Raw genomic sequence first — 27,321 nt, 5'->3', positions numbered from 1 at the left:
GGGAAAGAAATTGACGTCAGGACGGACAACCACCTTTTTTCTATGAAAGATTAGGTAAGGATGATGTACACGCAGGATGCATAGCTCAGTAGAGTGCCATGCTGATGTAATGGCCACCAAGAATGCCACCTTCCAAGACAGGAGGTGAAGATTTACCATCACCATTGGCTCAAAAGGCTTTGAGGACAATGCCTGCAGAACGACAGAAAGGCTCCAAGTTGGGACTGTATGTCAGATTGGAGGAGCTAGATTTCGGACCCCTCAAAGAAATTGCTTTGCCTTCAGATGCAAAAAGATGGAGAAACCTTCAAATGGAAGATGAGAAGTGGAAATCACAGCAAGATAGATGTAGAGGGAAGAGAGTTTCAACCCTTTGTCGAACAGTGACAACAGAAATTGGAGAATTTGGCGCAAGGAGCACCTAACAAGGTCAAAGCTTTCCAAATTCACAAAGGATGAAAAAAGTAGCCCACTTCCTGGCATAAGACCGTCTTGTGGAGGGTTTGTGGGTGACATCAAGGATACACTAGATCTGGGCAGGAACACCATCACTGGTACTGATCACTGGATCCTCCATGCTGTCATGTGGAGCATCTGAAGGTCCAGGTGCCAAACTCTGCTTCTCTCTCATGTGAGAAGGTGTGGCACCGGTGGAAGCCATATATAGTTGCTTTCTGCCAGAGAGAGAAGAGGAGCAAACCACAGCTGTTGAGGCCACCACAGAGTGACTAGGATGCACCATGTGCTGTCTACTCAGGAGAGCCAGTGTAGTGTAGTGGTGAGAGTGACAGACTGGGAGCCGGGAGATCCGGGTTCTAGTCCCCACTTGGCCATGGAAGCTCACTGGGTGACTTTGGGCCAGTCACAGACTCTCAGCCCAACCTACCTCACAGGGTTGTTGTTGTGAGGATACAACGGTGAGGAGGAGGATAATGTAAGCCGCCTTGAGTTCCTTGCGAGAAGGAGAAAGGCGGGGTATAAATGCAATAAATAAATAAATAAATAAATACTCCTACCTTCGCCATAACCTTGATGATGAACAGAAAGGGGGCAAAGATGTAGAATAGCCCTGTCCATGAAAAAACAAAAGCATCCCCCCATGAATTGCGAGTTTAGGCCCGCTTGGCTGTAGAATACTGTGCAAACAGTGTTCTCCCTGCAGGTAAAGAGGTCAACCTCCATTGTGCCCCATGAATGGAAAGGATCAGTCAGGAACCCTCTGTCCAATTTCCACTCATGGGAGGACAGCAAGGTCTGGCCGAGCCGGTCAGCAAGCACATTGTCTACACCAACCACATGGATCCAACCAGACCAATCTGACAGGACATGCACCAGTGAAAAAGCGGAGAGTGAGGGTGAGCAGGCAGAGTGATCTTGTTTTTCCCTGCTTGTTCAGGTAAGCAACAACTGTGGTGTTGGACCAGAGGTCTAACTCAAACTCTCTGAGCACCTCCTCGACTGCTCTCAGGTCCAGCAGGTTGATGTGTTTGGTGGTTTCCTTGGATGACCACCAATCGTGTACTGTGAGGCCTCCACAGTGAGCTACCCATCCTGAGAGGGAAGCATCCATGGTCAAAACACAGGATGGAGAGGGCTGAAGGAACAGTTCCCACCACCCCAGAAGGTGGTCATGCACCATTTATCAATACAGCATACTTCTTACCCAGGAAGGGAGTTGAAGGTGAGTATGATGAGCATCCTGGTCCATAATGAAGGTTCCGAGGAACCAATCCTGCAATGTCTGCATATGTAAACGGGTGTACCGCATGACTGACAGTGTTGTAGCCATCAAACCAAGTAGGCATTGGATATTGAATGCCGTGGTAGTTCTCTGAGTGAGTAACTCAGCTGCTAGGGTAGTTAAAGAGCAGCCTCTGTTTTCAGGAAGGAAGGCCCGACCAGCTCATGAACTGAGGAAGGTCCCAATGAACTGGAGCCTTTGCTCCTGTTGAGATTTTTCCTTGTTGACACAGAGTCCCAAACTGCACAGGAGTTTACATGTCATCTCTATTGACCAAAGAAGCTGACACTTGGCTGATGCTACCAATAGCCAATCAATGATATACAGGTAGATCTCCACCCCATGCATCTGACAGTAACGACACACTACCACCATGCACTTTGTGAAGACTATCGGGGCGGTAGCAAGGCCGAATGGCAACACTCGGAATTAGTAAACACCAGTCCTGATTGCGAAGCAGAGGAAGTGCTGGTAAGATCTTTCAATCGTGATATGAAAGTAGGTGTCTTTCAAGTTGATTGAGGAGAACCTGTCTCCCTTGGACAGCAGCAGTAGGATCGATGATAGAGAGACCACGCAGACCTTCCTGGGTGTAATGTAGGTGTTGACATCTCGGAGGTCCAGCATCAGACAAAGCCCTCCATCCCTCTTTGGTACTGTGAAGTACCAGGATAAAAGGCCATCACTGAAATGACAATGTGGAATGGGTTCTATAGCGCCTTTCACCAAAGGGTAGGACTTTTTGCTGAAGGACCAGTGATGGAGCCGTTGGTCGGAAGATCCCAAGTGGAGGGAGGGCATTGAACTTGTCAGGAGCGCCTTGCCGGCCTCTCTCAGTAGACTCTAATAGCCAACTCAAGACACAGACGAAAGGATTTCTTTTCAAAGCTTTAATCCTTTTACAACTTAATGACTCTTTCACATGCTAATCATCAGCGACTAAAGCAAGGAACAGCAGAGTGGCCTAAGCTTCAAGTAGGCAGTTGATCCCCATTTGAAAGAGAGTCACTTGAAGACCCAGAGCTTATGGGCTAGGGAGAGATCCTCCCTCTTTCCCTTGGGTCTGTGGGAGGCGGCCGTTGCTTGCGTGCCAAACTGGCGCTACGCCTCCTTTCCGCGCCCTCCATCACTCATTGTTCTTTGCGTCTGCATCAAGAATCTAAGAAGCCCCCTTCCCACACTCCCTCACTGCCAGGGTCACTATCTATCTTAGGAATGCTGGCAGGAGGAATCTTTGCCAGGTGCTGAACCTGTGAGGGATGAGCTGGCTCCTCTCCCACGGATTGCTGTTCCTCCTCAGAATCCGAACTGCTCTGAGGCTCTCTGGGCTCAGTTTCCACCCTGACATAACTCAATTCTCTAGCCCCTCTGGACAATGGAGAGGACCCAGGAGTCCGATGTTATGTTGGTCCAGGCTATTTGACCCTTCTGTATTGATCCCACAGGAAAGACAGAATTTGGGGAACCAAGCTGGCATTCTGGAAATCTTCCATACTGAGGAGATCGATACTGAACATCACAAAGTGGCGGAGAGGGTGGCTGAATCGCGGAAGCGTCCCTGACTTCACTCTCCAATGTCGAGGTGATTGATATCAGATCTTGTCCAGGAACAAAGACAGACATCAGTATCAGGGATTGTAGCACTGACAGAGCAACATTCAAAACTGGTGATCATGGTTGGTCCCATACCGATTGTGCCACTTCCTTAGAGCTTTTCTTCTTCTACTTTGGTTCAGAATAATGTACAGAAGTCGGCTTGGAAGCTCTGGCCTTTTTTGACAACTCCTTTGCCAATGAAAGTGTCTTGTCAGGTCAGAGACTGTGTTTGTTTCGAGGTATGAGCCAGACTATGGGGTGAAGATGACCCCAACACTTGTGCAAGCTGTGGCAAGGTAGGCATGCCCTCTGTGTCAGGGATGAGTCTAAGTGCCTTGAGACATCTGACAACTCCCATTCTGAATCAGAGTTGGAGCAGCTAGATCAGAGACCAGGGAGGGACCCTCTCTAGTGAGACAAGATGCTGGGAGAGATTCTTCCCAAAACCTTGACAAACAGATGGCCCAGCCTGAGTCCCTGTCCCCTCCCTCCACTGTGAGAACTCAAGTTTCTGAGGGGGAGGAAGGGGGGCATGACTTGAGAGATGCTAGGGTGCATTGCAAGGCAAAGCAGGAAAAGTGAGGGGAAGGCCCAGATGTAGGATAGCCACTCTTGGAAGCCAACATAGCAGGGTGCCACCCTAAGGGAGGGGGATCACTGCAAAGCAAGTCTAGCCATGAGGTTTATGCTCAAACTATCATCAACTTCACTACCCTCCGGTTCGTCTCCTCTAATTAGGGATTGCAGATTAGTTGTTTAGAGGCCTGAGGCAGTATGAGAATTTCCTGGAATCTTCATTTGTAAAGAGGCTAGTCTCTAGCAAAATAAAGTAATATAAGCCTGAAGCTTTGTCTCCTTGTGGTGTTGACTGTGAAGGGGGAAGGACAATCCATTTCGGACACTGTGCCAGGCTAGTAGATGTGTGAGCCATAGGCCCTTTTGGTATTTCCACTGCCTCCAGTGCCTTTCATCTGAGAACAGCACCTAGCCAATCTGAACAATTGCACCAGGCTTGCTTAGTAAAAGCCTGGCAGCATGCACAAGCATCCACCTTACACCCTTCTCCAAGGCCAAAGAGGCACAGAGAATGTATGTCCATTGGGAGTAATTTACTCCCACAATGGACACACTTATGGAAAGGTGCCCAGAGGCCCATACATCCAACGGGTGATCACAGGATCATGAAAAATAAATGAAAACTCAGAGAAAGACAGAAAAAACTATAGAAGAGAGAAAGATAGAATTAAAGCTCAGCAAAATACCAGATTTCATGACTGAACTCAGAGACGTTCCTAAATGAGGCTACCACAATACCACTTTGCCTTGCAACACACCCTAGCACCTCCCCCCTTCCTCCTCCTCCTCAGAAACTTGAGTTGTTATGGTGGAGGGAGGGGACAGGGACTCAGTCTGGGTCTTCTGTTTGTCAAGCCTCAAAAGAGAACTGAGGAAATAAGTGGGAACCCATTAGAGAAATGCACACTGGGATGGGGGTGGGGCTCCTGCCAAAAATTCTTCAGCTATAGAAATTTTCCAAAACAGGACTCCATGCAGGTGCAGAGCCCCTGTGTGTGGTGCACAGAAACAACGAAGAAGAATACAGACTTCTAATATTCAACGTATTCTGGGATGGGTTGTCAATGCTTGACAGACGTTTGGATGGAATATCTGGAATCACAGATATTTTTTTTTTCCATGATAGTATACCTGGATGTTTCAGTCTTCTGTTTCAGACTATTATGCAACTTGGTCCTATGCATCTTTACTTGAAAGTAAGTGCTACGAAGTTCAATGTGACTTATACCCAAACATGTACAGGATTAGGAGAGGCCAAGTGCCCTTTTTGTGTTCTCTTTCTCCAGTATTAGAGTGCTTCATTTAAGAAAAAGAACAACGTATCAGACAGCTCCCAAGTAGCGTGGGTTTCTGTTTGTACCACACAGCAAAGCTACCCCTCCAGTCATTTCACAGAGACAGGATATTGAGCCACTAGGTCCCTGGTAGCACTATTTTACCACTAATAATAACATCCAACTTATACCATCATCTGTAAAGGCTCTGAATCATAGAAAAATATATATCTCAAATGCAGCCACATTTTTTGTCACATTATAATATTATGTGACGTTGAGCAATATCCAACAGGGCATTTATTCCCCCGCCAATTCCCTTTCGCAAGTTGTGAGGCCTGCTGATTCCCAAGGGGGGCCCACTGCTTACGCAACAGGGAGGAAGTCCCAAAATTAGCGGAAATGCTCATTTCTCCATCAAGACAGGTCAGTGGAGCTCCCTTACGTGAGCTCCACTGACCTGCCAGTTCCAGAAACAAATGTTCACACCTGTTCTGAGTTGCCTGCAGAAGCGCTAAATCACCACCGCAAAAGGGGGGGGGCTGCTTGTGCAACGGAATTGGCAGGGCACAAAAGAATCGGCGGGACCGCAAGTGCCCCGCTGGATAATGCCCCATGGGATTTTTTTTACTCCTTTAATCATTTTTACTCCTTGTTTTTATCTGAGCAGAACTGATTCTGATGTCTGCAAATTTATTAGGGACAACAAAGTTATTGTGATATAAAAATACCAGAGAAGAATCTTTAAAAAACAAAACAAAAAGGGGTCTCACAACCATTCTCAATGACTTCAAAGTTACCAGCCCTTGCAAATGTGCATATGACAAAGTGTCAATCTAACCAGGTTTGGGGTTTTGTTTCATTTTTTGTTACTCATTTTGTTTGTTCATTTCTAGTTTTCAGTTTTTTTACATTAATTTTGAACTACAATTTCCCAGTTTCTCCACCCACCCCAGCCTACCCCTCCCAACTCTGATTTGCAGTTTTATGTTATATATTTTCATTTAGTGCAAATTGCTTGTTACGATTCAAGTCTTATGGAAAAAGGAGAAAGGGGTGGAGAGATACAGAGAAGGAAGAAGGGAAAGAGGCAGAGGAGGGAAAAGAAAAGAACAGGAAAGGAAAGGAAAGGAAAGGAAAGAGAAGGACAGAGAGGTGAAGTAGTTGTTCATTGGCTTGTGTGGTATGGTGTGTTTCAGATGTTATTGGCCCAGGTTTTTACTCCACATATAATTCAAGGAAGCTATGCCAAATTGTATGATTTTTTAAAATCGTTTTTAATATAATATAAATGGGCTGCCACTGCTAATAGGTCTTGAATCCAAGTGTCAATGCTCTGGGTGGTTTTGGATTTCCAGTTTTGTAAAATTATGCATTTGGCCATCAGTCTGGCACTGGCAAACCATTTTCCCTGTCCATCTATCACGTCCTAGCTACTGGGTATATGGCCCACCAAGGTGTGTACATCTTCTATTATAAGTGATTTATCTAGGACTGTGCAAATTCTTACCTTATCTTTTGGTCAGAAGGGGGCTATTATTTGACATTTTATTTATTTTATTTATTATTAAATTTATAAATCACCCATCTGGCTGGTCACCCAGCCACTCTGGGCGATGTACAACTTACCATAAAGCAATTTAAAACAATAAAATTCTACCATAATTTTTTTTTAAAATACCCTAACCCACCCCAAATGCCTGCCTGAACAACCACGTTTTTAATGCACGATGGAAGCTCATTAAAGAGGGGGCATGACGGAGTTCCCTAGGGAGGGAGTTCCACAGAGTGGGGGCCACCACAGAAAAGGCCCTCTCCCTCGTCCCCACCAGTCTAGCTGTCCTGGCTGATGGGACAGAGAGAAGGCCATCCGAGGCTGATCTTGTTAAGCGGCCTGTCTGGTGCTGCTGGAGGCGCTCCTTAAGATAGGCTGGGCCGGAACCATATAGGGTTTTAAAGGTCAAAACCAACACCTTGAATTTGGCCCGGAAAACAACTGGTAACCAGTGCAACTCCTTCAGCACTGGAGTGATGTGATCTCGCCGGCGGCTGCCTTTAATCAGGCGAGCCGCCGCGTTCTGTACCAGCTGCAGCTTCCGAACCGTCTTCAAGGGTAACCCCACGTAGAGCGCATTACAGTAGTCTAAACGAGAGGAGACCAGGGCATGTACTACCAATGGGAGCAGATGGTCGGGAAGGAAGGGGCGCAGCCGCCGTATCAGATGGAGTTGATACAGCGCTGTCCGGCTCACAGCTGACACCTGAGCCTCCATGGACAGCTGGGAGTCCAAAATGACCCCCAGGCTGCGGACCTGGTCTTTCAAGGGTAGCCGTACCCCATTCAACACCAGGTCAACATCCCCCAGCCTCCTCTTGTCTCCCACCAAAAGTACCTCAGTCTTGTCAGGGTTCAGCTTCAGCTTATTCCTCCCCATCCAGCCACTCACCGTCTCCAGACATTTGGACAGGGATTCTACGGCCAACCTTGGTGAAGATTTGAATGAGAGGTAGAGCTGCGTGTCATCCGCATATTGATGACACTGCACCCCAAACCACGGGTCCGACATTTCCATAGAAGATATGTGAGGTCAGTTTGCAGTTGCTTACATCTCCAGCACCTATCCTGTAGGGTCTTCCCTAAGTGTTGGAACCGAACTCATGCCCTGTACATCTCTGTACATGATTTTTGTTGTATTAATCTCAACCTCATATCCATAGTAGATGATCTGATGGCTTGCAGAGCTGCTCTCCAGTGTGGAGGTTTCAATTTTATCATTAGTTCTGTGTTCAGTTTGTTTCTTATGGAGTCTAGGTTGGGGGATAAGGATTCTTGGATGATGCTGTATAGAAATTTGTTGGTTGTGCATAATGTAGAGCCTGTTCATGCTAGCTGGAGGAGAACTGGGTGGGGGGGTTGTTGCATTTAGTGTGATGGGGCTAAATTTTGCTGTTATTGCCATGTAGTGCTAGGGGGTAATTGATATTCCTTTCAAGTTCTCCAAAGGGTGTAAAAACATTGTCTTTGGTCAGTAGCTCAGATAGGTGGCTTATGCACTTTTCTACCCTCGTTTTCCACATGATTGGTTTACAGGCAATAAGTATGTGAGGACTGCCCCAGATAGTGAGCTCATTGTGTGTGTATGGATCTGAATGCTGCCTTCCTGGTGGCCCTCACTGTGGGGTTGTAGTGTTACATTTTCCCTAGAGGCAAGAAATTTCCGATCTTTAGCACCTTCTATAAAGCTGTGCTCTCCTGTGTGCCATCAGAAAGCATGCTGGCAAACTTTTAAATGCATATAAACCAGATTCCATCCCCCCCCCCCGTTGCTTCATCTCCATGACAGGTGAAGCCTCATTTACTACATTTCTGCATGTTAGACTGCTATTAAAAGCACAGGAACAAAGCCAGTAGAAAATCTGGCAACATAACAATGCAAGTATCAGAAAGGGAGCAGCACGCCAATACTACCACAGTGTTTGGAAAGCTGAGAATTTGGCTTCAGCATAAAATGCAAAGCGGTGTTCCTACAGAAAACTACCAGTGTGTGCCCAGAGGACAGCTGGCCACAGACTAGAATGAGATGAGTACAGATGGTTATAGTCAGTGTTACTGTGACTCAGTGTACATTTATAACTCCCTGGATTTTCTTTGAGCTGCTCTTGGGCTACACTTCCACCAAGAGATTTTTGATTGTACGGACTAACTATTCTCCCTCCCTCTGTCATACACAGTTTCATTTTTTTTAAAGGTAGAATTAGAGGCCTTGCCATGACCTTGAAATCCTTTCTTCCTATAAACAATGCATCACCCATGCATCAATTTCACGGAGGATAATCTATCAGCGGCTATTATTAGCCATCATAACTAAATGGAGCCACCATGTTCAGAGCCTGCAGACATCTGATTTCCAGATGCTGGGGTCAGGGCAGCCCTACCTTTAAGCAGAGTAAGGTGGCCACCACAGGCAGCTGATTTTAGGTGTCATGAAAGGACAGCAAATTGTTAGTTTTTCAATTGATTATTGTTGAATATTTATTGCCAGGAAGGAGAGAAGTACTTGTGTGATATTCTGTCTGAATAGCATGACCGGCCCTGGTTACTATGCTACTTGACTGGGGGTGGGGGGTATTGCTGCTTCACCTCCGGCAGCAAAATGTTTTCAGCTAGCTCTGCACTGAGATAAAGAGCAGACGATGGCTATCACATCATGTTTTGCTTGCGAATTTCCTAGAGGCATCTGGCTGGCCAGGGCTGGAAACAGAATGCTGCTCTGTTGGTCTGACCCAGCAAGGCAATCCTCATGTTTGTAATCATTTCCTCCATCATAGTGCCTCACCTTTTCCGAATAAAACTGGTAAGACTGGCCCTTGGAATTCTAGCTGTCACTTCAGACAATACGTGCATGCTATTCCTTAGAAAAATTAAAAGAAAGTCCAATTCTGTAAAGAACAACATTGTTTAGGAACCTGGAATGTCAGATCAATGAATCAAGGTAAGCTGGAGGTGGTCAAACATGAGATGGCAAGATTGAACATCGACATCTTGGGAATCAGCGAACTAAAATGGACAAGCATGGGCAAATTTAATTCAGGTGACCATTCTATCTACTACTGTGGGCAAGAATCCCTTAGAAGAAATGGAGTAGCACTCATAGTCAATAAAAGGGTGGGAAAAACAGTACTGGGGTGCAATCTCAAAAATGATAGAATGATCTCAGTACAAATCCAAGGCAAACCATTCAACATCACAGTAATTCAAGTCTATGCCCCAACCACTGAGGCCGAAGAAGCTGAGGTTGATTGTTTCTGTGAAGACCTACAACACCTTCTCGAACTAACACCAAAAAAAGATGTCCTCTTCATCATAGGGGATTGGAATGCCAAAGTAGGAAGTCAAGAAATCACCGGGATAACAGGCAAGCATGGCCTTGGTGTACAAAATGAAGCAGGACAAAGGCTAATCGAGTTTTGCCAAGAGAACACGCTGATCATAGCAAACACTCTTTTCCAACAGCACAAGAGGCAACTCTACACATGGACATCACCAGATGGTCAATATCGAAATCAGATGGATTATGTCCTTTGCAGCCAAAGGTGGAGAAGCTCTATACAGTCAGTAAAAACAAGACCTGGAGCTGACTGTGGCTCAGATCATGAGCTGCTTCTTGCAAAATTTCAGCTTAAATTGAAGAACGTAGGGAAAACCACTAAACCATTCAGGTATAACCTAAATCATATCCCTTATGAACATACAGTGGAGGTGAGGAATAGATTTCAGGGATTAGACCTGATAGACAGAGTGCCTGAGGAACTATGGACGGAGGTCCATAACATTGTTCAGGAGGCAGCAACGAAATCCATCCCAAAGAAAAAGAAATGCAAGAAAGCCAAGTGGCTGTCTGATGAGGCTTTACAAGTAGCTGAGGAAAGAAGGGAAGCGAAAAGCAAGGGAGAAAGGGGAAGATATACCCAACTGAATGCAGAGTTCCAGAGAACAGCAAGGAGAGACAAGAAGGCCTTCTTAAATGAACAACGCAAAGAAATCGAGGAAAACAATAGAATGGGAAAGACTAGAGATCTCTTCAAGAAAATTGGAGATCTCAAGGGAACGTTTTGTGCAAAGACGGGCATGATAAAGGACAAAGAAGGCAGGGACCTAGCAGAAGCAGATGAGATTAAGAAGAGGTGGAAAGAATACACAGAAGAACTATACAGGAAAGATCTGAATGTCCCTGATAGCCATGATAGTGCGGTCACTGAACTTGAGCCGGACATCCTCGAGAGTGAAGTCAAGTGGGCCTTAGGAAGCATTACTAACAACAAAGCTAGCGGAGATGACAGTATTCCAGCTGAGCTATTTAAGATCCTAAAAGATTATGCTGTTAAAGCGCTGCACTCAATATGCCAACAAATTTGGAACACTCAACAATGGCCACAAGACTGGAAAAGGTCAGTTTACATTCCAATTCCAAAGAAGGGCAATGCCAAAGAGTGTTCAAACTACCGTACCATTGCGCTCATTTCACATGCCAGCAAGGTTACGCTCAAAATCCTACACGCTAGGCTTCAGCAGTATGTGAACCGAGAACTACCGGAAGTACAAGCTGGGTTTCGAAGAGGCAGAGGAACTAGAGATCAAATCGCCAACATTCGCTGCATCATGGAGAAAGCAAGAGAATTCCAGAAAAACGTCTATTTCTGCTTCATTGACTATGCTAAAGCCTTTGATTGTGTGGATCACAACAAACTCTGGCAAATTCTGAAAGAGATGAGAGTACCAGACCACCTTACCTGTCTCCTGAGAAACCTGTATGAGGGTCAAGAAGCAACAGTAAGAACTGGACATGGAACAACCGATTGGTTCTAAATTGGGAAAGGAGTACGACAAGGCTGCATACTGTCGCCCTGCTTATTTAATTTATATGCAGAGTACATCATGAGAAATGCTGGGTTGGATGAATCACAGGTCGGAATTAAGATTGCTGGGAGAATTATCAACAACCTCAGATACGCAGACAATAACACCTTAGTGGCAGAAAGCGAAGAGGATCTAAAGACCCTCTTGTTGAGGGTGAAAGTGGAGAGTGCAAAAGCTGGTTTGAAACTCAACATTAAAAAAACTCTGGCCCCATCACTTCCTGGAATATAGAAGGGGAAGAAATGGAAGCAGTGACAGATTTTATTTTCTTGGGCTCCAAGATCACTGCAGACGGTAACTGTAGCCATGAAATTAAAAGACGCTTGCTCCTGGGAAGGAAAGCTATGGCAAACCTAGACAGCATAGTAAGAAGCTGAGACATCACCTTGCTGACAAAGGTTCGTATAATCAAAGCCATGGTTTTCCCAGTAGCAACGTATGGCTATGAGAGCTGGACTATAAGGAAGGCTGAGCGCCGAAGAATCGATGCTTTTGAACTGTGGTGCTGGAGAAGACTCTTACGAGTCTCCTGGACTGCAAGGATGTCAAATCAGTCCATCCTAAAGGAAATCAACCCTGACTGCTCATTGGAAGGACAGATACTGAAACTGAAGCTCAAATATCTTGGCCACCTAATGCAAGGAGAAAACTCCCTGGAAAAGACCCTGATGCTGGGAAAGATTGAAGGCAAAAGGAGAAGGGGATAGCAGAGGATGAGATGGCTAGATAGCATCACCAATGCAATGAATATGGACTTGAGCACACTCCGGGAGAGACCGCAGGACAGGAAGGCCTGGCATGCTATGGTCCATGGGGTCACGAAGAGTCGGATATGACTGAACGACTGAACAACAACAACAACAACAACAATTCCTTAGAAGCTGAAGTGAAGAGTTTCTCCTTACCATCTCCCTTTGCCTATAAAGGACCAAGGGGTAGCGCTGAGCAATGGCCTAGTATGAAGCTCGCCATCATACGACTAAAGAAAGATTGCATCTTTCCAAACACCGCTGAGCTGCCCCCTTTCCCTTCTACTCCCTGGGGACAGAGAAGCACTCTGGCTGACTTCCTGGAAGTTTCAGGGAGCCCTGGGGAAGGCCTCTATCCTTTTCTGTTATGGAGGAGCATGGGATGAAGGTAATGGGTGGAGAAGCCATAGGGAAGCACTGGGTGGAGCCTGGTGGGTGTTCGTCCCTGCTATTCTCATCTTGTGCATATCAGTCTGTGAAATCAGATGAAAGAGCATGCAGATGACTGAAAGGACAGGATTTAGTCTGTCACTGAATACTATCTTGTTGTATTGTCTACTGCCAACAGATGCAAAGTGTATGGGAATTAGGAAATGGGGGGGGTAATTAAAGCCTTGTCCAATTCTCAGCATTTATATGGCCAGCCAAGACTAACACAGTTCTTTCCTAACTGTAATGTAAGATCCAACAACATCTGTGGTTAACAGGATGGGGAAAAGATTCTCCTGTGAACACTTTTATTTTAGATTTTAAACTTATGAAAAGCCAGTGGGTGTTTTTTTTTTTTTAGGTGGGCGGGGAGGGTACTAATCAGAATAAATACGTACATGATGACTACGAGGAGGAAAGCTCAGAATGAAATAGCTAAATAACAATGAGATCACAGATATCAAAGGGAAGGTGAGTTGCTCTGATTGATTTCCACCTTGGTTCGTTCCCACTTCCCTATGTATTGATTTTAATACATCTTTATATCATACTGTGTCATCTGTATGTGTATGCAGTATTCTGTCTTGCTTTGTTTTTGATATACAAAAATTGCATAATTCATTGTTAAGGCCTGTAGAGCAAAATAAATTCTAAATGCACTGTGTGGTTGTCATGTTTGTTAACTGAAAACTATCATGAACATATTAAAAAAGCCACCTTTAAATGTATGATACAATATAAATCAGAAAATCTACTCCCATTCTACTCCCATTTATACACGTGCATTTTGAAAATTATTTCATTTTCTTGTCAGAGTGGATTTTTAAAACTGCATTATGTATGAAATATACAAAAAGGGTCAAACTGCCCCTGTTTTCTACACTCTTCCTTTCCCTCATTAGGAACAACTGCTAAGAAGGGTGTGCCCACATCAGCATTCGTCATGTTTCATTTAATTTCATTTTTAGTTCCTGACAGGTCTAGAAAAATCTTACTGCATTTCCTGCAGCACATTTCTTCCTCCCTGAATTGCATGCCCAGGGTTTTAAATATTTTAAATTAGTGAGTGCTGAATTTGTGTAATTGTTCTTATGGATCCATCCTATTTGCAATTAGTTTTATGCATTGTGCTGGAAAAGGGAGAAAGAGGTGAAATTGCAAAGTTACTTGGTTTCTGGAAGCATGATGTAGACAGGTTTTTAACGTCTACTAACAAGAAAATTAACAAGTTGACTAGACAAAAGATAGATATGTTTTAAAGAAATACTGTCCTTTGCCAGTGATTACCTGTTATTATTCAATGTTTTTGTAGGATTTAAAAAGAGGCCATTAGGACATCCTTTTAGAGAGGCACGCAGCAGTCTCTCTAAATGCAGGGAGAGTGCCATCTGCAGGACTGAAAATGCTAATTCCAATCTCCACCTCTTCTGCCCATTCTGCAATCTGCATTACTACTGGCCTTGATAAAGAGAATATTGCAGTATTGAATGAACTAGTTACTCTGAGTTACCACAGCGTGTTTTGATCTTGGGTTTTGTGCCACTGTATCACATAAATGTTGCTCTTGGTATTTCCATTTCCAGTCCTAATCCCTAGCTGTCATGAATGGCCGACCACTGCCTCATGTGGTGTAGCACATAATTGCAGCCCCTCAGGAAATCAATACCATTTACACCAACTTCTTGTCAGGCTCAACTCCCTTGTCAATAGCCAAACACACATTAAACAAATAGCAAATTCCTTTATTACAGCAGGACACAAACACAGCCACTTACTAGAGTCCACAGATCAGAGACTTTCCTGAGGGCCAAGTTCAAATAAACTCAGATAATCCAAACAGGGGCCAAAATCAGGGGTCTTAGTTCAGCGATATGATCCAAACAAGGTCCCAGGGGGATTCCAGGGATGCATTAGTTCAGGGTTCAAGAGTGTCTGGGCTCTGCAACACTGTACTCAAAACCCCTTTTTGCCTGCGTGCCAGCTTTCGGGGGGGGGGCAGGGTGACTGGAGTTCCTTGCCTGTCAATCTTGCCCTACGTGAAGCCTTAGCCTGAAGCAGGGAACTCCACCCAGTTTGGTGTCTCTCCTCACTCTTCCACCACTGGCATTGCCTGGGCCTTGGGAAGGTCATTTCCTCAGCTGTCCACATGTTGGCCCCTTACCAAAGAACGTTCCTCAGGAGAGGAGGACTCGCTCACTTTTTCCCAAGCTTGCTCTGGTTGTAGCGGAAAAGAAGTAGCTGACTCCCCCAGATCGTAATTTTCTGTGAAACCAGGCAGAGAGGATTTCTCAGCTCCATCATATTCCATACTCTGATGCGGCCCTAATCCAAATTCTTCTTTCTCTGAATCAGATTCTTCTTCTGAAACCACAGCATCAGGGGAAGGCATGACACTTCTGTTGGTGCATGAGATGCAACATTAAAATTATATAGAACATTTACCATGTGATCTCCACATGTTTGTACCACTATACTTCCTTGAGATGCTGGCATGTTGATCAAATAAAGCTCAGCTGCAACAGAAAGTTCGTTATACTCCTTTTTGCCCAGAAGACTGTTGATAACATGGTCTGTCCCAGTTCTTGTGCTTCTGGTCTTGCTCTCTGATCCTGCCTACTGGTTTGCCCTCCAGTCCTCATTGCTCTTTGGTTCCGACTCTTGGTTCCCAGCTCCTGACTTGCTCCAGACACCTGCCCATGGCCCAGCCCTGACAATAGCATAGGAGGTTATAGGTGCAGTCTGTATGTAATGTTAGTATGAGTATTTAGGATTGGAAAGTAAGAATTCTTTGTTACTCAGTTGTGGTTTGAGAATGAAGAGTGATATTTGTATAGGACAAGGTTCACAGCATTGTTCAATGGCCTGATATAGGAGCCGCAGTGTATTTTAAGAACAGTGGTTGTGGTTCTGTTTTGTATACCTCATAATAACCAGAAATATAGGTGCTTCTGAAGAATAATCATGTTGGGGGAGTGACTCCTGACCTCCCTAAATGGTGCTTCCATTTGTATTCTTTACTATATTCCCGTACAACACATTTAACTATGAAAACAAATGCGAGAGAAAGTGTAGGCGGGAATACCATCAAATAACCAGTGGGTAAAATAAAAATTCCTCCTCAAACCACAAAGTGAAACATACCCAACACAAGATATAATTCCTCAAAAGAATCTCAGGTTTGACAAATGTCTGGCCTCTGCACTTTGCTCCTACTGTTACACTTTTCCAAAGCAATGAGTATTATTTTCACCAGCCTCTAACCTTTTGATATAGTATAGGAGTCTCTTGGTTTCCCACTACATACGTCCTAGCATGCCACACAGCATGCTGAAGTTGCATTTCAGACAGTCCCCATAAATTACTAAGAAGATTCTGGTGTAAGTCTATCCAGAGACAATGCACAGGTCAAGTTACTATTGAAGTCAATGGGGAATCTAGTAATTTACTCCACTAGAATCAGCCACACTCCAAATCAGTAACTAGCTTTCTAGATCAACAAGCAAAATATTAAGAACCATAGGTTTGAGTAAAGAGATCATGTGAAACCCTCTTCCTTTGCCCAGGACATTTTATTCATGTGGGGGGGGGGGTGTTCTTTCTTTTCTTTTCTTAAGTAAGTAAGTAAGTAAGTAGAATTTTGAAATTTCATATCTCTGGCTTGGCATCCACATATGAAGAGAGAAAGGAATTCCCTCAGTCTCCTCTTGCTCAGCATAAGCAAATTGATGATGGTGAGCAGGACAGCAGGGAAGCCCTTCTGTTCCCATTACTTCTCTCCCACGGCCTTCATTGCCTGCCAAGATTAAGCAGGATGACAGCAGAAACAGGAGGATGTTTCCCTCCCCAACTCTGCAACCCCCTCACCACGTTCTCCTACAAAATCTTAAGAGACCAATTTCAATCAGCAGTTTCCAAAACTGGAAGGTTCCGCTAGAATCCCAAATGCTGTAAATGCATGTGGCTTTCCTAATTCAGAACAGGCATGCCTTCATGAATACCTGCCATTCATAAAACAACAACACTAAAAGAATTCAGAGATGCTGCTGCTGCTGAATAAGGGCATCTAAAATTCTGTATTAAATGAAACAGCTGAGCTGGGGAAGGAAGTGGGTAGTTCTCCTCCAGGCTCACATGGGTTGCACAAAGAGCAGCTGAAGGTCATGTGCAGCCTGCAGGCCCCAGATTGCCCACCCCTGAGCTAGAAGGAAAGAAGGGGTTGAGGCTAAAAGGTCCAAGCAAATATTGTAGCTATGGATGGGCAGCAAATACTCAGGGCACACAGAAGATGTTGCCCAATACAAAAACATAGGAAACAACTCTAAAGTTGCTTTTACTACACATATGCCCAAACCCACTTTACTGTGCATGGACATCTTTGTTTTCATTTGCTTCTCTTTCAGAAAGCTAATCATCTCTCCCACCCACAACATGACAGAATCTTGTAGCCCCTTGTAAACCTATAACATGGTTTACTGCACAACCACACCATAATGCATCAGACTCAAGAGGAATATGCCTATTCTCTTCTTCGGTTCTAGTGAACAAATTTAAGTGTTATCATTCATAGAATTCATAGAATCATAGGGTTGGAAGGGGCCTACAAGACCACTGAGTCCAACCCCCTGCTCAGTGCAGGAAGCCTGATTCTTAGGTGGTCTCCCATCCAAATACTAACCGGGGCTGACCCTGCTTAGTTTCCGAAATCAGATGAGATCAGGCGCATCCAGCCAGCTTCTAAGGGGTCTGCCCAGACTTGAGAAACTGTTAGTTTTTATGTTTCATTATTAACATTTGCACAACTGTCCTGCAATATAGTTTCATATTGTTTATATTCATGCTGCCCCGAAGATGACTTCAGTTCAAAACATGTGGTGATCAATAAAAAAATAATAATCTTGTGCACCTGGTAGTTTCTTTCCTTCCATTTTCCTGAGACTGCTACCTGCCCACTTTTTCTTTCCCAAATAAAAACAAGGATACTTATCAGAGTATTGATACCAAAACAGAAGATGTATTCTGCTGTTCTTATCAGAAATGTGACAATGCAAGTTCCTAGATGCCCGTCTTTTATTATATACAGCCACAGGCTGAATATCCTTATTTACTCATTTTACACAGTATGGTGAAATCATAGAAATGTAGCATTTGTTTGCCTTTGAGTGTATTTTTAAAGAAAGGCAGAATATAAATACTTAAAATAAATAAACAGACAAATTGATTTCTATCTATCTATCTATCTATCTATCTATCTATCTATTGAAAGCCATCTAGTCCAACCCCTTGCTCTGAGGCAAGATCATCCACTTACCAGTTTTGCCCTCCTCTTTAAGAGATTAACCCATATAAAAGGTATTCCAAGAAAAGAGGAGGCGCATTGCAGAAAGATGCCTAAGAGAACAGCTGGAGTTGATTCACACATGTGAACCAAGCCCACCTGCAAGGAAGTTAAAACAACAAAAACTTTAAAAACAAGATGGTAATGCTCTCCCATAGAGACATTTACTTATATGCAGAGTACATCATGAGAAATGCTGGGTTGGATGAATCAGAGGTCGGAATTAAGATTGCTGGGAGAATTATCAACAACCTCCGATATGCAGACGATACCACCCTAATGGCAGAAAGCAAAGAGGATCTCAAGAGCCTCTTGTTGAGGGTGAAAGAGGAGAGTGCAAAAGCTGGTTTGAAACTCAACATTAAAAAAACGAAGATCATGGCATCTGGCCCTATCACTTCCTGGCATATAGAAGGGGAAGAAATGGAAGCAGTGACAGATTTTACTTTCTTGGGCTCCAAGATCACCGCAAACGGTGACTGTAGCCATGAAATTAAAAGACGCGTGCTCCTTGGGAGGAAAGCTATGGCAAACCTAGACAGCATAGTAAGAAGCACAGACATCACCTTGCCAACAAAGGTCCGTCTAATCAAAGCTATGATTTCCCAGTAGTAATGTATGGCTGTGAGAGCTGGACTATAAGGAAGGCTGAGCACTGAAGAATTGATGCTTTCGAACTGTGGTGCTGGAGAAGACTCTTACGAGTCCCCTGGACTGCAAGGAGGTCAAATCAGTCAATCCTAAAGGAAATCAACCCTGACTGCTCATTGGAAGGACAGATACTGAAGCTGAAGCTCAAATATTTTGGCCACCTAATGCGAAGAGAAAACTCTCTGGAAAAGACCCTGATGCTGGGAAAGACTGAAGGCAAAAGGAGAAGGGGACGACAGAGGATGAGATGGCTAGATAGCATCACCGATGCAATGAATATGAACCTGAGCACACTCCGGGAGAGTGCGCAGGACAGGAAGGCCTGGCGTGCTATGGTCCATGGGGTCACGAAGAGTCGGACACGACTGAACGACTGAACAACAACAACAACTGCCTTCAGACTGTACCTTGCTCAGAGTATGAATAATGTTACTTAATAGTTTAATGTATCAATTTGATGGGACTCTATCATGTTGTGGGGACATTTTATTCATTGTCTCCTCAAAAATTACTAAAATGGAAACCTTTATGTTTACTTTGGAAATAGATTCTGGATAAATAGATTCTACTAGCACAGTGGCTTAGGTGGTCACATTGTGCTGAAAATGTGTAAGACACTGAGAGGAGATGAACTTGATAATCACCCACCCACATTATGTTGTACTTGGAAGGGTACTAATTATAATTCTGAAAAGATTTTCCAAACCATTGCTGGCACTCACCCAACCTTCCTCCCAGCTCTTCAAAAATATCCTAATTTTCCCTTTCTCTGAAGTTTCTTCCACCCATTGAAGATTGTAACTGCTAACCAGTTCCATTTGTGTACCCTGCACTGATTTTACATGTATGCTGCTACCACCCTGCAAGTGTAGTAAATTTTAATTTGTTTATCTGTAAAATCTATGCTTTAAAAAATGCAGTGTGACATTTGCACATTGAGACCATGGATGAATACAATCAACTGTTCACCCCATGGTGAACTACCATAATGTATATTTATGCACATGGTTAATCCAAGCAAGTGATTAGGAGAATATTGCCATAATCTGTTACTCAACAGATGTCTATCCAGGGAAGCAGGGAAAGTAGAAAAATTCACCTCACCACTTGACAAGACAACACAGGATGCTTTAAGACAGAGGGCTCCTAGCCCTCCCAATCAGAAGGCCTTGTGCAGCTATTCTGTCTTCACTTTCTTAATGGATTTTCCAACCACATTTTGTTGAAGGTCCCGCTAGTTCTACCCAACAGTTCATCAGGAAGTAAGTAATATGATTAAGGCTCCAATCCTAAACACTGTTACCAGGTAGTTAGTCCCAACGGTCGCAGCAGGACTTACTTCTGATAAACATACATAGAATTGTGCTCCAGAGGGCTGCAGAATCCTCCGGAGCAGATTTAGGGGCTGCACCTAAGCTGCAAGGGGAGGAAAGGAAGGGAAAGTCCCATCATGCAAGTGTAGAAGCAGTAGGAAAACACAGGAGGGCTATGAGTTGAAGACAATGATGTCTGGAGCCCACATAAAATTCTGTGAACGAGGCAGGGTGATGGCACCATAAAAGCCTCGTCTAGAAGCATCAGACAATTGGCTTATTAAGTGCTTCAGTGTAAACCATCACCACTTGATCCTACCCTATCCAGCATAGATTGAACTCCTGATTCAAGATTGGTTATTCTAGTGACCAGGAACACCTCTGTCTTGTCTGAAGGTTCAGCAGTATGTAGTCAGTTAGAGCTGGCAGACCTTGAAAGATGATGCGGGTGGGATTTAGGGATGCTTAAATCATTAAAAATAAGCCCAGAGGAATTCAATATGTATTTTATGGGAAGAGTCAATTAAGGAGAGACATATTTGTATCTACTTGTGGCTGCAAATGCCAAGGAAGAGATGAATTAATTATGACAGTAAAACAGAGCATATAAGCAAGAGAAATAGGAAGAAATTAAGGGATGGGATGGCATCTTTCCGCTTGCAAGACAGTCTCCTCAGGGATATGGCAATAAGAACAAAAGATTATGAAGATCCTTCAGATTACTATATTTGCTCTGTTGACTTCCAAAGAGATATAATGGTACCTGTAAGGGTGAAAAGCCTTACGGCTAAGAGATCCCAAGCCACCATGCCAGAGGCTAGCCTCCTATTGTCTGGAGACTGGGACAAAGGCTGGCAGATTTACTAGGACGCCTCCTTGCGTCTAATGAACTGGGCGCTGGTGCCTGGAAAGAAACACACTGAGAAGCAGGAAAGGGAATTCTGGTGGGAGAGGCAGTTTAGAGGACCTAGAGTGGGAAGGAGCTAGCATAAGGATCTGGTGTGCACCATGTTTATGTTTTGCCTAAGGTACAATCAAGTACAAGGACAGCCTCCTGCAGGGGTAGGCAACCTAGTGCCCTCCAGATGTTTTAGACAACTCCGATAATCCCTGGCCATTGATGGCTGGGGCTGATGGCAGTTGTGGTCCAAAACATCTGAAAAGCAGCAGGTTGCCTACTGCATGCGTTTTTGTGTTCTCTTTTGTCAGAGCGCACCCTTGTGTGAATTCTGCTTTCCCCCCCATCAAAGTGTTTTGTGGATTGATTCCCATGGCAGCATAGACATATGGAAAACATTGCATCATGGCTACCTGCGTAGATATACCCTGTCCATGAAAGGCTAAGGCATTAATAGTCACAAACACCACTTTGAACTGGTCCCAGAAGAATACAGATAGCCAATACCGTTGGTACAACCCAGGCTGAATATGAGCATTCCTCTACACATCAACTGCAGTTTCCAAAGCCTCATCAAGAGCCACCCGACATACAGAACATTACAGCAGCCAATCTCAAAAGTTACAAAAACAGGAATCAGCATGATGCGATCATCTCCATCCTGCAAGGGCTGGAGCCTGCACAAGTGCAGTCAATAAAATGTACTCCTAGCCACAGCCACCACCACCTGCTTCTCAATAAGCAAGGCTGGGTTTGGAAGCACCCCAGGAGCCAAACTTGATTAGATAGGATACAACTATCCCATCCATCAAAGGCATAGACATCTATCTCATGACTGGATAGGTGTAACTGAGACTCGGTGAGATGGCTCTCATGACTGCAGTACAGCAACTGAAGGATATAGCTTGTTCAAAAAGAACAGGAGGAACAAAAAGGGAGGTGGGGTTGCACTGTATGTGAAAGATACATATCTCTGCACAGAAATACAGGAGGAGGAGCTTGGTAGCCCCATCGAGAGCATCTAGGTCGAAATAAATGGAGCAAAGAATAAAAGGAACCTGGTGGTCGGAGTCTACTACCGGCCACCCAACCAAGGAGAAGACGAGGATGAAACTTTTGGAAAGCAAATAGCCAGTGTTTCAAGGAAGCATGATGTAGTAGTAATGGGGGACTTCAATTTCCCCGATATTTGTTGGGAGACAAATTCTGCAAAACATGGCCCCTCCAGGAAATTCCTGACTTGTGTGGCGGATAACTTCCTCCTACAGAAAGTAGAGGAAGGAACCAGAGGATCGGCTATCCTTGACTTGATCCTAACCAACAGAGATGACTTAGTGGATCAAGTAGCAGTTACAGGAACTCTGGGGGAAAGCGACCATGTTGCACTTGACTTCTTGGTTCTAAGGGAAGCAAAAGCCGAGTGTAGTCAAACGCGTACCCTGGATTTTAGGAAAGCTGATTTTAATAAACTCAGAACAATGATAAGTAAGGCCCCATGGCAAGCAACGCTAATGAGAAAAGGAGTCCAAGATGGGTGGGAGCTTTTAAAAAAGGAAATTCTCAAGGCACAATTACAAACAATTCCAACAAGAAGAAATGGTGGAAAACGACAGAAGAAGCCAATGTGGCTTCACAAAAAGCTGAGGGATGACCTGAAAACAAAAATGGACACATATAGGAAATGGAAAGAAGGCCAAGCTACAAAGGAAAAGTACAGGCAGGTAGCACAGAATTGCAGGGATGGTGTCAGGAAGGCTAAAGCTGAGAACGAGCTGAGGTTAGTGAGGGATGCTAAAAGGAACAAAAAGGCTTTCTTCAGCTACGTGCATAGTAAAAGACAGAGGAAAGAAATGGTGGTTCAGCTATTAAATAAGGATGGCAAAATGATAACAGATGACAAAGAAAAGGCAGAGGTGCTCAATTCCTACTTTGGCTCAGTCTTCTCCCAAAAGAGGGTCTATGACCCCCGGCAAAGGCGAAGTACAGGCTGAAGGGGCAGGATTGCAGCTTGAGATCGATAGGCATATGGTCAAGGAACACCTAATTACTCTGAATGAGTTCAAATCTCCAGGGCCAGATGAACTGCATCCTAGAGTAATAAAGGAATTGGCAGAAGAACTCTCAGAACTACTGTCTATTCTCTCTGAGAAATCATGGTGAAGTGCCAGAAGACTGGAGAAGGGCTAATGTTGTCCCTATCTTCAAAAAGGGTAAAAAGGAGGAACCTGGGAACTACAGACCAGTCAGTCTGACATCACAATGCCTGGGAAAATTCTGGAGCAGATCATAAAGTAATCCATCTGGAAGCACCTCGAAAACAATGCAGTGATTACGTGAAGCCAACATGGATTTGTCAAGAACAAATCCTGCTAGACGAATCTGATCTCATTTTTTGATCAAGTAACCTCCCTTGTGGACTGTGGGAATGCTGTAGACATCATATACCTTGACTTCAGCAAAGCTTTCGAGAAAGTGCCCCATGATATCCTGATGAGCAAACTAGCTCAAAGTGGGCTAGATGAAACAATGATCCGGTGGATCCACAGTTGGCTACAGAATCGGACTCAAAGAGTGCTTATCAATGGGATCTTCTCAAACTGGGGAGCAGTAACGAGCGGGGTACTGCAGGGCTCAGTCCTGGGCTCACTGCTCTTCAAAATTTGTATTAATGATTTGGAAGAGGAGGTGCAGGGAATGCTGATCAAATTTGCAGATGACACAAAATTGGCCAGGATAGCTAATACCTTGGAAGACAGAAACAAAATTCAAAGTGATCTGATAGACTGGAGCACTGGGCAGAAAACAACAGAACGACATTTAATAGGGATAAATGCCAAGTTCTGCACCTAGGAAAAAGAAACCAAATGCACAGTTACAAGATGGGGGATACCTGGCTCAACAACACTACACGCAAGAAGGATCTTGGAATTGTTGTCGATCACAAGCTGAATATGACCCAACAATGTGATGTGGCTGCAAAAAAGGCAAATGCTCTTTTGGGCTGCATTAATAGAAGCATAGCTTCCAAATCCTGGGAAGTACTAGTTCCCCTCTACTCAGCACTGGTTAGACCTCATCTGGAGTACTGTGTCCAGTTCTGGGCACCACATTTTAAGAAGGATGCAGACAAACTGGACAGCGTTCAGAGGAAGGCAACAAAGATGATCAGGGGACTGGAAACAAAGCCCTATGAGGAGAGACTGAAAGAACTGGGCATGTTTAGCCTTGAGAAGAGAAGACTGAGGGGAGATATGATAGCGCTCTTCAAGGACTTGAAAGGTTGTCACAGACAGGAAGGCCAGGATCTCTTCTTGATCATCCCAGAGTGCAGGACATGGAATAATGGGCTCAAGTTACAGGAAGCCAGATTCCGGCTGAACATCAGGAAAAACTTCCTGACTTTTAAAGCAATACGACAATGGAACCAATTACCTAGGGAGGTAGTGGGCTCTCCCACACTGGAGGCATTCAAGACGAGGCTGGACAGCAATCTGTCAGGGATGCTCTGACTTGGATTCCTGCATTGAGCAGGGGGTTGGACTTGATGGCCTTGTAGGCCCCTTCCAACCCTACTATTCTATGATCTATCCACACAAGAATTCCCAGCCAGCATTTCTTTGGATTAACTTTAATCTGTTCACTCTCATCCATAGCCCGAAACCTCCAGAAACTGATTCAGGACTAAGATAGCAGCTCCTTGATGCTATGTCAGTGAAATATAGAACTGGATGTCCTCAGCATATTGGTAATACCTCACCCCAAAGCTCTAGATAATCTTATCTAGTAGTTAAATAATGTTGGTGTTAAACAACATTGGTGACAATATAGATCCCTTTGGAATTAAATATCACATATCAACTCCTATGAGATTGACCTAGTCTTCCTAATCAGTTTCCTCTGTGTATGATAGAAAGAACTAAATCATTAGAGATTCAGCTGTGACATCCTCACCACATACGCCAAATGATGCAAGAGAATGGTGTCCTCCACAATCTCAGAAGCCACTGAGAAATCCAACAATATCAACAGGGATGTATTTCCTCAGTCAACCTCTAGATGCAGGTTAATTAAGGATGCAACTCTATGCAAGTTTAGACAGAAAAAATCCTACAGTTCCCAGGATTCCTCAGCCACCCATGCCAGCTAGGAAATGCTGGGAGTTGTAGAATGTTTTCTGTCTAAACATGCATAGGATTGCACCCTCAAGGACTGCTAAAGATGTTTCCATCAAACCACAAGCCAGAATGAAAAGGCTTGAGATGGGGTGTGTCATCCAACAAAACCTGAAGTCAACTGTACCACCATCTGCTTCATCACTTCCCCCAATGGAAGCTGAATGCCACTCTAAAGCTAGATTCTCCTGGCACTGACCCTTCAGATCTCCTCCAGCTCTTTTCTGTGACTAGTCAACCTATGAGATTAATGGACTTCCCCCCTCCCCCGCGATCTCTACACAGTTTATTTCGCATATCTGAAAAGAAACCCATGCATTTTCAGAGATCGCAACATTGTGGAGTCCTAGAAACAACAAAATCTATCAGTACAAAAGTATTCTCAGTCAATACAATATGCTCAAATGTTTTACCCTCTTACCTGTGCTACTTCTTCAAAATCGTCATGTCTTTTTTGAAGAGCTCGTGCCCTATGAAGGGACTTCCCCACTCCAGTGTGTTTACTAAGAAAGGCTTCCCCATGGTTTTCAATCCAGTCCAGCACCTGAATAGAAAAGAAGAATATCCAATTATCTTCCATGGCTGCTCAACAGAAAACATCCCATTATCTGTGCCTTGGACACCATTTAAAAACAACGCTTTTGTATAAAAGTGGATTCAACAGCCTCAGGAGTTTATCTACTCTAACATTCAATGATGTTCAGAGCCCAAACCAATCAGTTCCAAAGTAAAATGCTTTTTTGCTGTGTGTTTTTTAAATAAATTGCCTGTATTGAATAACTGTTATCTGTTCATTTCCATCATCTATAACATGCATTTCTTGATGATAACCCAACATTTTGTAGCAAAAATGACTTTGCTCTAAATTGCTGCGATTTGAAAAAGGAACAAAATCAACAATCATTGTCATCATGTGGAGGAGACATTTCTATTATGTTTCTCTTCTATTTAGGCCATTATGTAAACAGAACCCATGTCTTAGATGTGCAATGATTCACTTCACCTAAGCAAGCTATCCTAAGACAACAAAAATCTGAAATGGAAAGAAAGGGTTAACTTTTAAATTGAGAAGCTAGGGAGGAGGGTTATTTGGACATTTAATGTGAAGAGGCGGATGGTCCTAAACCATATAACATTGTAAGACATTAGCCTTTCAAGTAACATCAGATTCCAACCTACCCACTGTAACTGATCCCAGTGGCAAACCTAATATTCAGTGAGTTTAAAATATCATCCTTCTAAAAATATATCAACTGTCCTACAGCTGTGTATTAGAAGAAGTGTCTTCCAAATAGTAAAAATATTGTCCATCAAAAACAGTCCTCCATTAATATAATTTAAAAAAATGTAATACAGATGTGCTACATAGAGACGATTCAAGATGGAATGGATGTATAATTGCCATATCAGACTAGTAAGCTAGTTTAACAAGTCAGAAAGTTTGATGCCATATTACTGCCCTGCTTAACTCAAAACCCAGCTGGATTTCGCAAGCATTCTTTTGAAAGTATTCACAAAATCTCAAGTAGTTTTGGAAGTATTCACAAGAAATGTTCACAAAACTGAGATGGTTTTGCCCTTCTCCCCCTCTCTTCCAGTTCCACCATCGGACTTGCAAACAAAGTGTGGGGGCAGGGGGGAGAGTTACTTTTGTGAGGAAGAAAGAGAACCACAAAAGTAACGGTGTGAAACCCGCTGTTGGCCCAGCCAACTGCAAATGATCATAGAATCATCGGAAGGGGCCTACAAGGCCATCGAGTCCAACCCCCTGCTCAGTGCAGGAAGCCTGATTGATTCCCAGGTGGTCTCCCATCCAAGTACTAACCAGGGCTGATCCTGCTTAGCTTCCGAGATCAGACGAGATCAGGCACATCCAGTGGGTCCTCTTGTGAACAGAGCGCTTTGGCTATTGGGCGGTACAGAAATGTAATAAATAAAGAAATAAAGAAAACATGACCAGAAGCAACTTCATCAGTTGGACAGGCAGGTTTGACAGCTGGTCTGTTGATTAGTGAGTGGGACTCCCAGTTATTACCACCCCATACTTTGCAGAAATAAATGTTTTTCCCTTTGCTTGTGAACTGGGGAGGTGGGGGAACAAATTAGGAAGGGTTAGCAGGTGGGGTGGAAAGCAAGCCCCATTTCAACAATGATCCAGACTTAAATGGG

General features: G+C 44.0%; 1 protein-coding gene across 1 annotated transcript in view; it reads right to left on the bottom strand.

Moving 5' to 3' along the window:
- The window catches only part of KALRN (kalirin RhoGEF kinase), an 816,446-nt gene that overhangs the window by 313,644 nt on the left and 475,481 nt on the right, over positions 1-27,321 (bottom strand). The window contains exon 11 of the mRNA XM_084807552.1: positions 25,574-25,696. Within this exon, the coding sequence (XP_084663678.1) occupies positions 25,574-25,696 (123 nt within the window). The remainder of the gene's footprint in view (positions 1-25,573; positions 25,697-27,321) is intronic.

This window comes from Heloderma suspectum, chromosome 1, assembly GCF_057233095.1.
Source record: "Heloderma suspectum isolate Gila_16-S chromosome 1, 16-S_ref, whole genome shotgun sequence".
In the NCBI taxonomy this organism is placed as follows: domain Eukaryota; kingdom Metazoa; phylum Chordata; class Lepidosauria; order Squamata; family Helodermatidae; genus Heloderma; species Heloderma suspectum.
This window is presented reverse-complemented; position numbering and strand designations above follow the sequence as displayed.